At 44.2% G+C, this 14,039-nt stretch overlaps 2 protein-coding genes across 2 annotated transcripts in view; both read right to left on the bottom strand.

The window, feature by feature from the left end:
* Positions 1 to 286: 286 nt before the first annotated feature.
* On the bottom strand, positions 287 to 2,074 carry Mo25 (calcium binding protein Mo25). Its single transcript, XM_002046470.4, has one exon. The coding sequence runs from the start codon at positions 1,791 to 1,793 to the stop codon at positions 774 to 776; it is 1,020 nt and encodes a 339-aa protein (XP_002046506.1). The 5' UTR covers positions 1,794 to 2,074; the 3' UTR covers positions 287 to 773.
* An 844-nt stretch (positions 2,075 to 2,918) lies between these two features.
* Positions 2,919 to 14,039, bottom strand: part of Abl (tyrosine-protein kinase Abl) — a 34,655-nt gene continuing 23,534 nt past the window's right edge. Inside the window, exons 2-9 of the mRNA XM_032435491.2 lie at positions 13,707 to 13,760; positions 10,535 to 11,066; positions 10,058 to 10,473; positions 9,093 to 9,679; positions 8,603 to 8,828; positions 8,426 to 8,546; positions 8,039 to 8,346; positions 2,919 to 7,100 (exon numbers count right to left, since the gene is read on the bottom strand). Coding sequence (XP_032291382.1) covers positions 4,396 to 7,100; positions 8,039 to 8,346; positions 8,426 to 8,546; positions 8,603 to 8,828; positions 9,093 to 9,679; positions 10,058 to 10,473; positions 10,535 to 11,066; positions 13,707 to 13,760 — 4,949 coding nt within the window. The 3' untranslated portion in view covers positions 2,919 to 4,395. The remainder of the gene's footprint in view (positions 7,101 to 8,038; positions 8,347 to 8,425; positions 8,547 to 8,602; positions 8,829 to 9,092; positions 9,680 to 10,057; positions 10,474 to 10,534; positions 11,067 to 13,706; positions 13,761 to 14,039) is intronic.

The raw sequence follows: 14,039 nt of genomic DNA on the forward strand, positions 1-14,039 counted from the left end.
AAAAACGGAAATGGAAATAATAATAATATACCGTTTACGCAAAGTAATAGTAACAGTAGTTATAGGTAGGTAGAGGTGTACATACATACATAGTTCCTATATACGTCTGCAGGCGCACGAGGATCGCGAACTGGAACCACAACAACAAACCGAACTCTGAACAATCTCAAAAGCGAACTAGACGGAAGCCGGAGCGAATATGCAATATGCTCAGTGAATGGAGAGAGTAAAATCAAGTAGTATGCGTATGTGTGTGAGTTTTTGTTTCTTCCTTTTTTTGTTGTTGTTTTGTTTTTTTTTTTTTTAGTTAAATTCGCAACATGCTGCGGCTGCATTTACTCCTTTACGCTATTACATACATAATTTAATGTGTGTACTTGTTTGTTACTACTTATGTATTTTGCTTTATCGTTATCATTTTGTTGTTTGCTTTGTCTAAATTATTGTTTAGTTACTCACAAGTGCTGTCGTCATCGGTCATCAGTCATCGTTAATCGGTCATCGGTTATCGTCATCGTCTTTTGTCCACATATATATGTATGTGTGTGTGTGTGTGATTGTGTTTGTATATTGGAATTGCATTTGCATTTGGTTGTGGTTAAGGTTAACCCACGCCCTGCACACACACACACACACACACACGCACACATACTGCGAATGTATGTGTTGTAGTTGTCATTTGTCTGTTGTCCTGCTTTCGTCTTCGCTATCGTCATCCTGCCATACAGCCAAGGCCAAAATGTTCTCGTTCTTGTTCTCGCTGCCGCTGCCAACTAAGCCTCGGGCAGCGGCTTCAGCTCCCTTATCTGCTTGATCAGATATGCCTTCTCGTCGTTGAACTGCTCGTCCTCGGACCGATCCGTATGGAAGCTGGTCAGAAAGTCGACCAGTTTCGTTTGATTGCGCAGCAGGATGTCCAGTATCGGTTTCGGTTTGTTCGGATTCGCGACAAACACTTTGAAGACATGAAACGCCTCGAACTGTATGTTGCGCGATCGCTCCTTGAGCATGTTCATCATCAGCTTCAGGTTCTCTGGCTCCGATATATATCGCGTCATAACGGTGAAATTGTGCCTGTCCAGCAGCAGTTCACCGAGCAGCTTCAGACTCTGGCGTCGTGTCACATAGTTCTCCGAGTTCAACAATCGCTGATAATGCTGGGCAAAGAACTTATCATAATTGGCGTCCAGAAATTCGGCGCACAAGAGCTTGTGGCGTGTCAGCAGCTCCTTGAACGTGGAGAAGGCATCGGAGGCGATGTCAAATGTCGACACTTCCACATACCGAAAGAACTTAAAGAACTCATCCGAATGCAGCATGATCTTGGCCAGCGCCTCATAGCGTGCACATTCGCGCAGCATTGTGCCCGAATTGAGGGCTATCTCCGGATGCGCATCCTCATAGCCGGCCATCAGTGTAAATAATATTTCCGGTTTCGTGCATATATATTCCACTGTGGGCGAACGTGTGCCAATCTGCCGGCGCAGCACATTATTAAATATGAGCGCCACATGCTTCTTACCCTCAAAATCGATGCGATGCAGATTCTGTATGAGCAGCAACAGTAAATTACTGTTATACAGCTCCTGCGACAGCTGGGCAACCACATAGTCCGCTGGCGGTTCCGCATCGCTGCTGCCGTACAGCATATTCTTGATCGACACCAGATTTTTGCTAACATCCTCCTGCGCCTTCTCCACCTTCCGATCACCCGATTCCAGTGCGTTTATCGCCTCCTTCAGCGACTTGACCAATTCGGCAGGCGTCTTCTGTGATTTACCAAAGAGTGGCATTTTGCTGCTGCTTTTGCTTTTGCTTTTCCTGCTGCTGTTGCTGCTGTTGCTGGCTGACTTTCCTCTTGTTGTTGCTGCTGCTGTTGCTGTTGTTGTTGTCGCAATTGGTTTGCTGCTGGTGCTTGGTTTACTGCTGATTCGTTTGTCCAATTACTGGTTTGCAGACACAAAACAATGCTTGGCTATATATCACAGTATAAATAATATTCTATTATTATATATTAGTTCGTCTTTTTTCTTCTATCTCTTCTTCTTTTCTTTATGAAAAAAAAGAACGAATGCCAAACAGAAATGTTATTTAACATAACAGCGACAATAACATTACCATTTGCGGTTATGCTATTCACAGCGAGCATTATTTTATACCAGCCAATATATGCCATTGTTTGTTTTATGACACAAGTACAAAATCAAAAGTGATAACATTTTTAGTCGAATATAATGGGAGTTGCTTATATCTATATATTCACGTTCTGTCGAGAGGTCCAGTAAGGTTGAAATTTAAATTCAACAGCAGCAAAAGGGCTCCGTCAATGTCTTTAATAAGAGGGCTGCATAACAACACTATCGCAAACGGCGCAAATAAGCAGGTTCAGCGTCGGGCAAGTACTGTGAAATAGTTATATCGATAAGAATTTATCGATGCATACAAGTTGAGCATTACAAAACTATCGATAGGGCGGGATATTTTACATTTAAATCAAAGCTTCAACCGTAAAATTAAAGTAAATTAAATTGCTAACAAATTAACAAATTGAATTGGAGACAAACAGAAAATATATATGATTTGCGCTCTTAAAACGTATACAACTCAACGCACTTAGTTTTAAATATCATTTTATTTCTCCATGAAGTATTTTGTATTCTTTCATTTTTAAATAATATATATGCTCTAAGCGCATTCAAACGCACAGATTATATAGAAATTACAGAAATATAGTATTTATATATATATATTTATATATAAATATATGTTTTGAATGCACATTGTCTTTTGTCTGTTATTGGGGGATAGATATTTTGGATAAATGTGAAATACATATATATATTCTTGTTATGCACATCCATATTAATATGTATGTCAACTTTAAATATGACCCGCCCTAATGTTGATCCGCAGCTATATATATGAAATGAATATTTATTTGGTTTTTTTTTGTTGTCGTGTGAGTTGTGTTCGTGTTTGTTTTTACGTATAAAAGTAGTTTTAAAATCCATAAAATATCAGATAATTACAATTTGTTGTTGTGTATAAGTATGTATCTAAAAAGCATTTGCCACCAATTTAATTTGTTTTTCTTTTTTTTTTTTTTACCTCGCATTGTTCAACATAAACTAAAAAATAAGTTCATTTAGTCTTTGCAACTAACAAATACATATACATATATATATAAATATAAATCTTTCGAGTAGTCGTTAATAATAATATCTTTGGGCTTTGCTACTGTTTATAATTTATGCCAAGTAGTACACATAGATCATTTTGCATTTTGATGTATTTATGTAGGTATTACGAGTACTAAAACACGAAGAAAAGTCTAAACGTTGTAAATTGAGTTTTCGATTTTTAACGGGCAATCGTATTACATATAATGTACGCACGTATTAAATTATATATTTATATATATATATGTATCTTGTATAGGTATACTAAAAACACTTTTACCGACTAGTAAATATATATATATATATATATAGATGTGTAAAATGTATGTATATATATATGCGTGTGTGTCTGTGTGTGCAGTATAATTACTAATTTATTGAGATATTCTATGAATATATATTTCATTCATTATTTCATGCACTCAACCCGCCCGCCATATGCACTTTTATGTCTTTCAATGTTTATAAAAACGAAGCTTTAGCTTGATTAAACAAAAAAAAAAAGGTTGATTGTGAAAAAAGTTGTGTGTGAAGTGGCATTTTTTTTTTGTGTATACATATATAATTTAGAATTAAAAAAATAGAAGACGGCGTTTAGTCGGAAAAATGCCTATATAGAAGAAATTTGCTTTGCAACTCAGTTTTGAAGCCCACTCACTCGCGCTCTCTCTCCCTCTCTCTCTTTCTATTATTCTCCTTCATTTTCTCGCTCTCTGTCTCTCCCTGCCTCCCTGTCACGATATAAGCGGATGCATCGGATATATGACTAGATGTATGTATAATCGCTACGGCTACTAAATACTACGGTAGTCGGTACTACATGCCACCAACTACTATATATAGTATATGTATATATATATATATATATATTTAGTTATTAATAATTAATAATAGTTGTAGTTTGTTTTTGTTTTTGTTGTTGTTGTTCTCTTGTCTGTTGGCGCCTGTGCCTGTTCGCTGGCCCTTGCAGTTAGGTCTTCGTTTAGTTCAATCCATTTTTCTGTTCCAGTTCGTTGTGTTTGTTTCCGTGGGCCTCTCCGGAAGATGGGGGATGGTGGAAGCAATGTGGTTATATATATATACGTATGTATATATATATATCGTATCACTGTGGTTGCTTGCGCTTGATAAAATTGCCCTCGGCGTCCAGCCAAATGGCGGCGCCGTTGTTGTCGGCCACACCGCTCCGCTGTGCGTCCATCCCCGTTCTTATCATTTACCTGTGCAGGGCATTCGATATCTGCTTGAGGGACTGGCCCACTTCGCCCACCAGTCGCTCGTTGTCCTGCACATTTTTGCTGCCCGCGGTGCGCAGATGCTGCGATTGCGTCTCGACGCGCGTCACCAGTTCCCGAAAATGGAATTTCGAGTGCGGCGGCATCGATTCATTCTCTGCAAACACCACGCACGAGTTCTGCAATATGTTCAGCTTGTCGCTGAGCTGCAGCCACTGCGAGGCCGAAATGGCATTCACTGGATGCTTGAGTGAGCCCTCCAGCAGCGTGACCAGTTCCAGTATGCTCTCCCTTGAGATTTGCGTTGAATTGATGAGGCTGTTATCAGCCCCGCCGCCGACGCCGCCACCGCTGCCCACGCCCACGCCAATGCCGGCGATTTTGGCAATGGGCGTGGCATATATAGTCAACTTGGTGGGCTTGTGCGGCACCGCAGGCTTAGTCTGGCCCGCTCCCGCGCTGTTCAGCTTATTGTTGGCATTGCTCTGGCTTGGTGGCTGCTGCTGCTGCGGCTGCGTATTGACAGCGGATGACGGCGAATTGGAGTTGGAGTTGGATTGGTACTGTAGCTGCTCGCTGTCATAGAGCGATCGCGTCATGTGCTCCGCTTGCTGGTCGGCTGCTGTCTGCTCCTCGCTGCTGCTGCCCTCGGCATCTGTGAAGAGTTGCGTTGAAAGAGATGTTTTTATTGCTGTTGTTGTGGGACTTGTTGCAGCTAATTTTGTGGCAACTGCTGCTGCTGCTGCTGCGGCTGCTGCTGCTGCTGCTTCTGCTTGCTGGGACTGTGCTGTTGTGGTTGTGCATGGAGTGCTGCTAATTGGGGGCGGTGGTGGCGGTGCCGCCGGCGGCGGTTTAATGCCAAACAGTTTGGCATTGACAACGGGCTGGGCTGCCTTTAGCCCATATTTGGGTGACAATTGGGCGGTCTGTGCCGCTTGTGGGATTGAGGTGCTCGCATAGTCGCCGCTAGCTACCGGCGGCGGCTGTTCCCAAAGTTTCTTTAAGCTATTAATACTACCTGTGCTGCGCCGCTTGCCAGCGTCTGTCACGGTGCCAGTTTCGCCGTAGCCGGCGCTGGCGGCATCCGCATCCGCGTTCGAGTTGTTTACATCGATTTTGATTTCAGTCTTTTGATTTGCAGCTAACTTTTTGACATTTCCGGTTTCATCCTTGCGCATGCTGCAATTGGCATTGGGCGAATGTTGTTGTTGTGGCTGTTGCGGAGACTGTTGCACCTGTGACGGCTGCTGTGGCTGCTCCTTGTCCACTTTGCGCAGATGCGCCTTAAAGTCAATTATATTTGAGGGCTGCTCGGCCTTTGGCATGGGCGCATTCAGTTTCTTTGGCTCCACTTTCTTCAGCTGCGCCTTGAAGTTGTTGTTGTTGCTGCTGTTGCTGTTGCTGCTGTTGTTGCAGTTGCCGTTGGTCAGCTTCGTCTGCTTAGGCAGATTCATGCTCTCGGCCAGCTCGGTGACCAGCTGTGCGACGGGATCAACAACCGCGGCCGGCGGTGCACTGCCATTGGCATAGCCAACGGTTGTTTCGGCCGGCTTACCCGCCGACTTAATCTCCGTGATGAGCTTCTCTTTAAGATTCAGACTCTTCTCAGCTGGCTGGGCTGCAGCTACTGCTGGTGGTGGCGCCTCGGGCGGCGTGCCCAGCGAGCTGCACGAGTCCGTCGAGGGCTCACGTTTGCGCAGCGAGACACCGAAACGGGAACTGGCCTCCTCGACGCTGGGCGCCGTATTGCTGACATCGTTGCTGCTGCTGTGCTGCGCATGCAGATGCTGTTGTATGGCCTGGACGGCGCTTTCGGGCGCTGGCGGCGGCGGTGGTGGCGGCAGTGCCTCGAATTCCTCCAGCGGAGGCGGCGGAAACTCTAGATTGGCCAGCGCTGGCTGTGCTACGCCGCCGCCGCCGCCACGTTTCGGGGAATTGCTGCTGCTGCCGGCGGCGCGAAACGATGAGAAGGTCATCATGGTGCCCTCCGTGGTGGTGCGATGTCGCTGCAGCTTATTGAGACTGGCGGCAGCATTGTTCTGCATGGTCACGCCGCCCGACGAGTTGCTTCTGATCATCTGCTGTGGCTGCGCTGGCTGCGCCTGCTGCTGCTTGCTGGCCACGGGCACAGTGGGCGGGGCTCGTGCTGGGGGCGTGGCATGGCCATTGGCCGATGTCTCTGTGTTGCTGTTGCTGCTGCTGTTGCCGCTGCTGCTGCTGTCCTCCAGGCTGTCCAGGAAGGCGCCAATGCGCGCCACCTTTGGCAAGGTGCCATACCGATTGACGACACGCTTCACATTCATCACCTCCAGAGCGCCCACGGTGATGGGATGAGCGGGCAGCACAGGTGTTCCGCCATTGCCATTGGTCGTGATACTGCCATTGCCTGGAGTCAGTGGCTCCCGGGCTGCAGCTGGATGTTGCTGGGAACGTTTGCTCTGGCGCGTCTCCAGGCCACGATTGCCCATCACGGGCCGCTTGAAGGAGCTGTGCTGCTGCGATGAGCGCGGTCCAATGCCGCCCGAGACACCGCCATGCAGCGAATGCTGCATCTTGTTGGGCGGCGTGGCGGCTGCTGTCAGGCTCTGCTCCAGGCTGTCGCCGGTGGCATCTGTATCGGGATCTGCAGCCGGATCTGTTTCCGAGTCATAGCGCTGCGTCAAATTGTTGATGTCCCGCGTGAGACCTAAAAGCACAAATATCCCCATTAAATACCAGAGCTAAATACGGCAAAAACATGCGCGTGCTGGGGGACTAGGGATTGGATTAGCTTGGGAGCTGGAGTCGTGGTTGTGGCGACAAACCCATTTTTGCTCAATATTTGTCAACACCAAACAAAAGTTAAAGGCTCTCTACAAACCAAATAATAATCAAAGAAACCAGTAAAATAAACATAAAGCAAAAATTAAATTCAATTTACAAACTAAGAAACTTAATCTTATACTTAAAGATAAAACACCAAAAGCTAAATGAAAATAGTTGTGAGAAAGGTAACAAAAGAAATAAAATAGTATATTTTGGGTATTTACTGTGGTAACATCACAAAAAGGCAAGACTGAGAGATTGTTCTCTACAAACTATTACTTGAATTTATGAAAATCGCATAGAAGGGCGAGATAAGGGTAAGAAAGAAGGCAATTGGAGCGCAACTGATGTCATATACAGTTATGAAAATCGCATAGAAGGGCGAGACGCAACGGATTTTATTCTCAGACAAATAGTTTAAAATTTAGATTTTTGAATACTTTAAAGTATTTCTAGCTCTTTTAGACAAACAGAAATGTATCTATATCAATGTATCAATATCTATTAAAAACTTATTTAAAAAATACAAATATATATTTAAATAATCGAAAATATCTCCTAGTTGCCTTTAAATAGCACTATTTTTGTGATTCCACTAGCAGATGCTCCAAAAAAAAAATATATATATAAAAGCTTTTAAAAAATTATAAGAAATACACAAAAACATAAAATTTAGAAAAGGATTCATGAAATCACATAAACGAGAATAAACAAGAATACCATATACAATGTTTTGAAATGAGATTTCTTTGTGCAACACAAACCAATTAAAACGAAACATAAATTGTAAATAGGAATTCTTACGCCATTGACAAATACCTCGAAATAGGATGTCGTAAAGGAAACTACTGCAGGAGGATGATTTTTTAATCGAATACGTTTGTTGTTGTTGTTGTTGTTGTTGTACTGGTTGTAATAATAGTTGTTTTTGTTGTTGTTGTTGTTGTTGTGTACGTATTTGTGTCTGGGTTGGAATTTGGGTTTTAAAATTTCTACATAGGGTCTGGCTTAAAATGTTGTTGGAGTTGAAGTGGAAGTTTCTACTACTACCATTCGTGTTGAGCTCATCGATGAAGTTGCGTGCATCCTCCTCGCGATATGTCGAGTCCCGACTGCTAGAGAGCAGGCTGTCAAACGAGAGAGAGAGAGATGAAGAGAGATTGCAGCATGAATAGCCTGTATGGGATTTATAGAAGAGAGCCTTACCTGGTGCGCTTGGGCGGAGCTGGGGCCTGTTTGCCTTGCTTATTGGTGGTGCGTCGCATTTGCACATTGCCCTTGCCCTGGCTGGAGAAGGTGCTCAGCTTGGTGGACGTGGAGCCGGTTTCTGTGAGATTGTGCGAGATCAGTAATGATTCGTTTCAATGGGCAACAATGATTCACCTGACATGGGCGTGCTGGCCAGCTGCTGTTGCTGCTGCTGCTGCTGTTGCTGGTGGTCAACGCTGGGCAGGCATTTCTTGACCATTTGTGGCGTCAAGCTGAGCGAGGCGGACGCTGAGGAGGAGGCGCTGGCCGTCGCTGTGGCAACACCAGCCACTGCTTGGGAGCCGGAGCCGGTGGCTGTGGCATTTAGCTGTCTCTCGACCGCTTCGGTGATGGACGATTCCTGCGGAGCGAAGAAGGAGAGACGTGCAGCACGTGGATCATTATTGCTATCACTACTGATGATTGCGAGACTATCACATTGGTTGCGCTGGCATTCCATGAGCGACGGCGATGCAGACGCCAATTGAAATCAAAGCTCAATGCCATTGTCGTCATCATTGTCGTCATTGTCGCCATCGTAATCATCATCGATATCATCGACGTCATCATCATCATCATCATCATCATCATCCCACACCTCGAATTCGACATCACCGTCACCCACCTGAAACATGTGCTCCAGCGCATGGTGTATGCTCTTGAACGTGGGCCGATCCGCTGCATCCCATTGCCAGCACTGCCGCATTAGATCGTACACCTCCGGCGGACAGCCCGGCGGTCGCTCCATGCGATAGCCCTTCTCTAGCTTATGGTAAACATCGGTTAGATCAATCCCGGGATACGGCGACATCCCGTATGTCGCAATCTCCCAGAGCAGCACACCAAAGGCCCATACATCCGACTTGGTGCTAAACTTATTGTATGCCAATCCCTCGGGGGCGGTCCATTTGATGGGAAACTTGGCGCCCGCATGCGCCGTATATGTATCATCGCGCATCAGACGTGCCAGCCCAAAATCGGCCACCTTGACCAGCTTGTTGTCACCCACCAGGCAATTGCGTGCCGCCAGATCACGATGGATATAATTGCGCGACTCCAGATAGCTCATGCCCGACGCTATCTGCGTGGCCATATACAGTAGGGCCACCGCGTCCAGTGTCTCTCTGCCCGCCGAGCGCAAAAAGTCCAGCAGATTGCCGTGCGACATGAACTCTGTGATGATGTAGAAGGGTGGCTCACGGGTGCAGACACCTGAAAAACATACGTATACGTGAGTATTGATTCAATTTCAAATATCAAGTTAAGTAGAATCCGTTTTCTCATCTGCCTGCTTGACTGACTGACTGACTGATTGATTGACGGCTGACTGTTTGATTGAAGATCAACAAAAAGGCTTCATTTAGGAATAGAAAGTTCTTATGAAGTCCTAAACTCAATCCACGTACGCAATTTTATCGACATGCGAGGAAAATGAGTGGAAAGACTTCATCCGACTTTAAAGAAATCACGCCCATAAGCGGAAATTGGGTGAAAATAGAATTTTTTGCAAAACCCAGTCAAAATCGAGTGCTCCTCATCAATTCAATTCAAGTAGTAGATGAGAAAAGAATGCTTGTCACAATTTCCCACCGATTAGCTGCACGAGATTTGGATGCTTCATCTCTTTCATGATGGCCGCCTCCTCGAGGAAGTCTTTGAGCGCCATGGTATCCTCCTTGAGCGTTTTGACGGCCACCGTGTTGCCATAGCGCTTCCAGACCGCCTCGTACACCTCGCCGTATTGGCCGCCGCCCAGTTTGTGCTTCATCATGATGTCCGTGCGGCAAATCTCCCACTCATCGGGCTCGGGACTCAATGGAAAGACTGTGGGTTTGTTTTGCTTGGGTGCCGGATAGAGCAGCGGTGTGATCAGACCGTGACCCTCGTGCGGCACACTATGATGATGCACTAGCTCGGCAAGCGTATTGAATTTGGCCTCCTGCGTAACAAAGACTTTGCCGTCTGGATCTTCGGAGATGCGGTAGTGATAGACGCGACCCTCGTATCTGAAAGGGATTGTTTGGATTAGTATAGGCGTGTGGATTTGTAGCAGAGCGTGTAGCATACCTGAGACTGATGCTGCGCTGCCCGGGTGAGCTCTCGCTTTCGCGCACCAGGAAGCTGCCATTGATGCCGGAACTGAGCAGATACTCGGCGGCATTACGGGAGATGGGTCCATGATACCAGGAGTGTTTCTCCAGCGAGTTCAGCGGCGTTACATAGTTGGAGGGCACCCAGCCCACGTTGCCGGAGTCGGAGTGCGCCTCACACCATTCGCCGGATTTGTTATAGCTGAGTATGCGCACCTGTTCGCCCTTCTTGAGGCTCAGCTGATTTTCGCCGCCCGCCTGAAAATCGTAAAGCGCCACAAATAGCTGAGGATCATCCTCCTCGGGGCCGGGTGCCAGCAGATTCTCCTTGGAGGTCCAGCGATGCGCCGACTCGAACACAGATGTCGCCGAGCTGTGCACACCGCCGCCCAGTGGAGCACCGAGCACCGGCGATTCCTGGCTCTGTAGCTCAGCGGCATCAGCCAGAAGCGCGGCCGCTGTGCTCCCGGCCGGAATGTGTGGCAGCGGACGCGACTGGAGCAGCGCCTCTGCAAATGCACAAAGAATGACAATGGGTGAGCGAGAGAGCAAGGTGAGTGAACGTTTAAATCAATCTGCCTGGTCACGAAACAATGCGCACAATGCGACCGACGTTCGCTGGCAAAGGTAAACTCGTTTTTCCTCTCACATCACAACACACAGGAATGCGGGCATTACGACAGTCGGTAGAGAATTTGGTGGAGAGGGAGGGGTGATGGACAGCTCCCTAAACTCTCTTTCATTGAAAAAAATAAATTATGCATAGAACGGCGCATAAAAATTACACCAAACGCTGCACAGGAACAGAAAAGAGCACGATTCATCGTCCCAGTTGGCGTCACATTTATTGTGGGAAGCTCTAACAGATTTCACCAACTATGTATCTTTTTATTCGTATGTACTTGTATCTGCATCTCTATCTGTATATGTATCTGTATCTGACGGATGCACGACACCACAGCAAAGCGGTCTGTGCGGCTGATATTTACCCTTGTTAGAGGCATTTCAGCTTTGTGCTATGCTTTGCAATTGAATTGCTTTGGTATTTCTATTATTATGGTGAATAATTTGAAGTTCTTAAAGAAATTGCGTCTATTCTTTGGTTTCTTTGCCACAAATAGTCTCTTGGCACTAAGTTCGGGAATTGAACCCTTGAGTAGATATATTATAATAAAAAGTTATATTATCTTGATATAACTTAATAAAATAATCCTTCTACTTTCCCTTCTCAAGGATTCGATCTCTAAACTTGTCAAAGTTCTGTCTTTTCATTAATAGATAGAAAACTGAATGAAATCTTAGATAGATCCGTCCTTTTGTTGTGGAATTATTATCAGAGCTGTATTGGAGATCGGAGCACATAATTCAATTACTTCCATAGAAAATAAAGAGATTCTCTGCATTTTTTTGTTTTTCAAATAATGATTATCTGTATAATAATTTTCAAATAATATCAGATATCTAAGCCTAAGATATATAGTTATTATAAGAAGATCTTTTAGATGATACGAATAGGGTTATTTTCTTGTATCTGACAATTCAAGCAAGTCTTCAAGCATTGTCGGCTTTGTTTTTCTTAACTTTAACAATTTCCTACTCAACTTTGATATTTATGTGATTTTCATTATTTTTTTACATTACAGTGCTCAAATTGAAAGACAGCATTGAAATCAGATCTCAAAGGGAAGCCATTAAAGCTGACAGTTTGTCATCTTGAGCATTTTCCATCTATCTATAACCGTCCTACGGTCTAGAGTATTTCATCTTCAGCTTATTCGATCTCCGAGCCCGCAATGATCTTCTCTATTTGACGGGCAACACACAAAAATAATTGAGAAATTCACATTTACAACGGTTCTTTTTCATTAAGCAGCCACTTCCGTTGGCACTCAGATTCTGGGCGAGCGTATGCCCCGCTCCGCAAGCTGCACACGACGACGCTTTTCCCCATTTTCCGCTAGACATATATATATTTGTTTTGATTTGGGTGCACTCTCTCCCCCTCTCTCGCGCTTGAAATTAGTCTTGAATGTGGGTGCGCTGCGATTTCGTAAGCCATAAAACCCAAATAATAAAATATACTTGAGAAGGGTTCCCGGTCCCTCGTTCCCCTACCCCCCCTCTCCCCCCCTGTCATCAATTGCCCATCGCATATTGTTAATTTATGCGCGCGAGACAGGAAATATTAATAGCAATAGGTAGTGGATAGTTCCAGAGGCAAAGAGAGCGGAAGCTTAGACCCTCTAAAATTATCATGTTGGTCCGCAAAACCGGGGCGCATTTCCAAGCGCGGCTTGGGCGTCGCGTCTGGCCAATCCATTAGAGATTAACCTGTGACGACAGCCCAGCCCTCCCGCCCGTTAGACTGGGCATATTTTCAATTATACTTTATATACGATTCACGCATGGACCTCCGGTGAGTCACGTGAAGTATTCTGGAATCGGGTCTGATTTATATTTATGTATAATTAACGCACAAACAGAATATGTTGACTCAGAAATCGTGTACATTATTTAAGAGAATTTAAATTGGGAAAAGTTAAGAGGAAGAGTTTCTAGGAATTTCTAGTTGATGTAACATTGAAATTTTTGCTAGATTTGTTTTCGCTTGAAGTGTGCTTCCACCGGAAATCTATAGCTAAGAAGTATATGCTGTAGATTAAGTTAGGTTAAAATATCTATTGCTGGGTTTTTCTACCTAATCTGTAAAGTTTGCATATAAAGTTCATTGTCCATAAAACCTTTTAGTACTATATAAAATATATAAGATTATTGTTTGTTATTGTTCAAAATTAAGCTCGGAAGAACTAAAGCTGCTGATCTATCTAAGATATTTACAGATCTAAATCTATATCTGAAGTACGTTAGAGTACTTTAGAAACTGGCCAGGTCTTCTTTCGACTAGAAATTTTCATGTTCAGGGAATTCTATGCTTTATGACCTATGTTTAGATCTATTGTAAGACATATTTTTAAAGCACATTCTTATAGGTACTTTAGCGTACCTTAGAGAGCATTTTTTCAAGAGAGATTTTCATTAGATTTTTATAGCGACCCAAATAGTTGCCCCCACTACTGATTTATCATGCATTATATCAATAGATTGATTCTACAATTATTAACAATGACACTACGTTTAAATTTTGTTACCTAAATTCATGTGATATTTGCCGGGATGGCCGCGAAAAGAGCTGTGCTTGGTACCTGTAGAGAATAAGAGAGAGAATGAGAAAAAAGCACGTAGTACAGTGTGACAAAACGATGAAATGAAAGAATCAAATTATGAAACTTTTTTTTTTGTTTTTGGGAATTATTTTTAATTTATATTTTTGTAATGGACTTTTTTACAATGACTTGGATGATAGTGAAGGGCGCCCGGAGGAACCTTATACAGATCCATATATATATATGTTTATATATATGTGCAAGCATCTAAATATATACACGCTTATAGACATAAATCTATTTACAGTTAGAATGACA

Source organism: Drosophila virilis, chromosome 3, assembly GCF_030788295.1.
Source record: "Drosophila virilis strain 15010-1051.87 chromosome 3, Dvir_AGI_RSII-ME, whole genome shotgun sequence".
Taxonomy (NCBI): Eukaryota; Metazoa; Arthropoda; class Insecta; order Diptera; family Drosophilidae; genus Drosophila; species Drosophila virilis.

Bases quoted from the DNA above. Each gene is read 5' to 3' on its own strand.
- Mo25 (XM_002046470.4), bottom strand. From the start codon at position 1,793: ATGCCACTCTTTGGTAAATCACAGAAGACGCCTGCCGAATTGGTCAAG.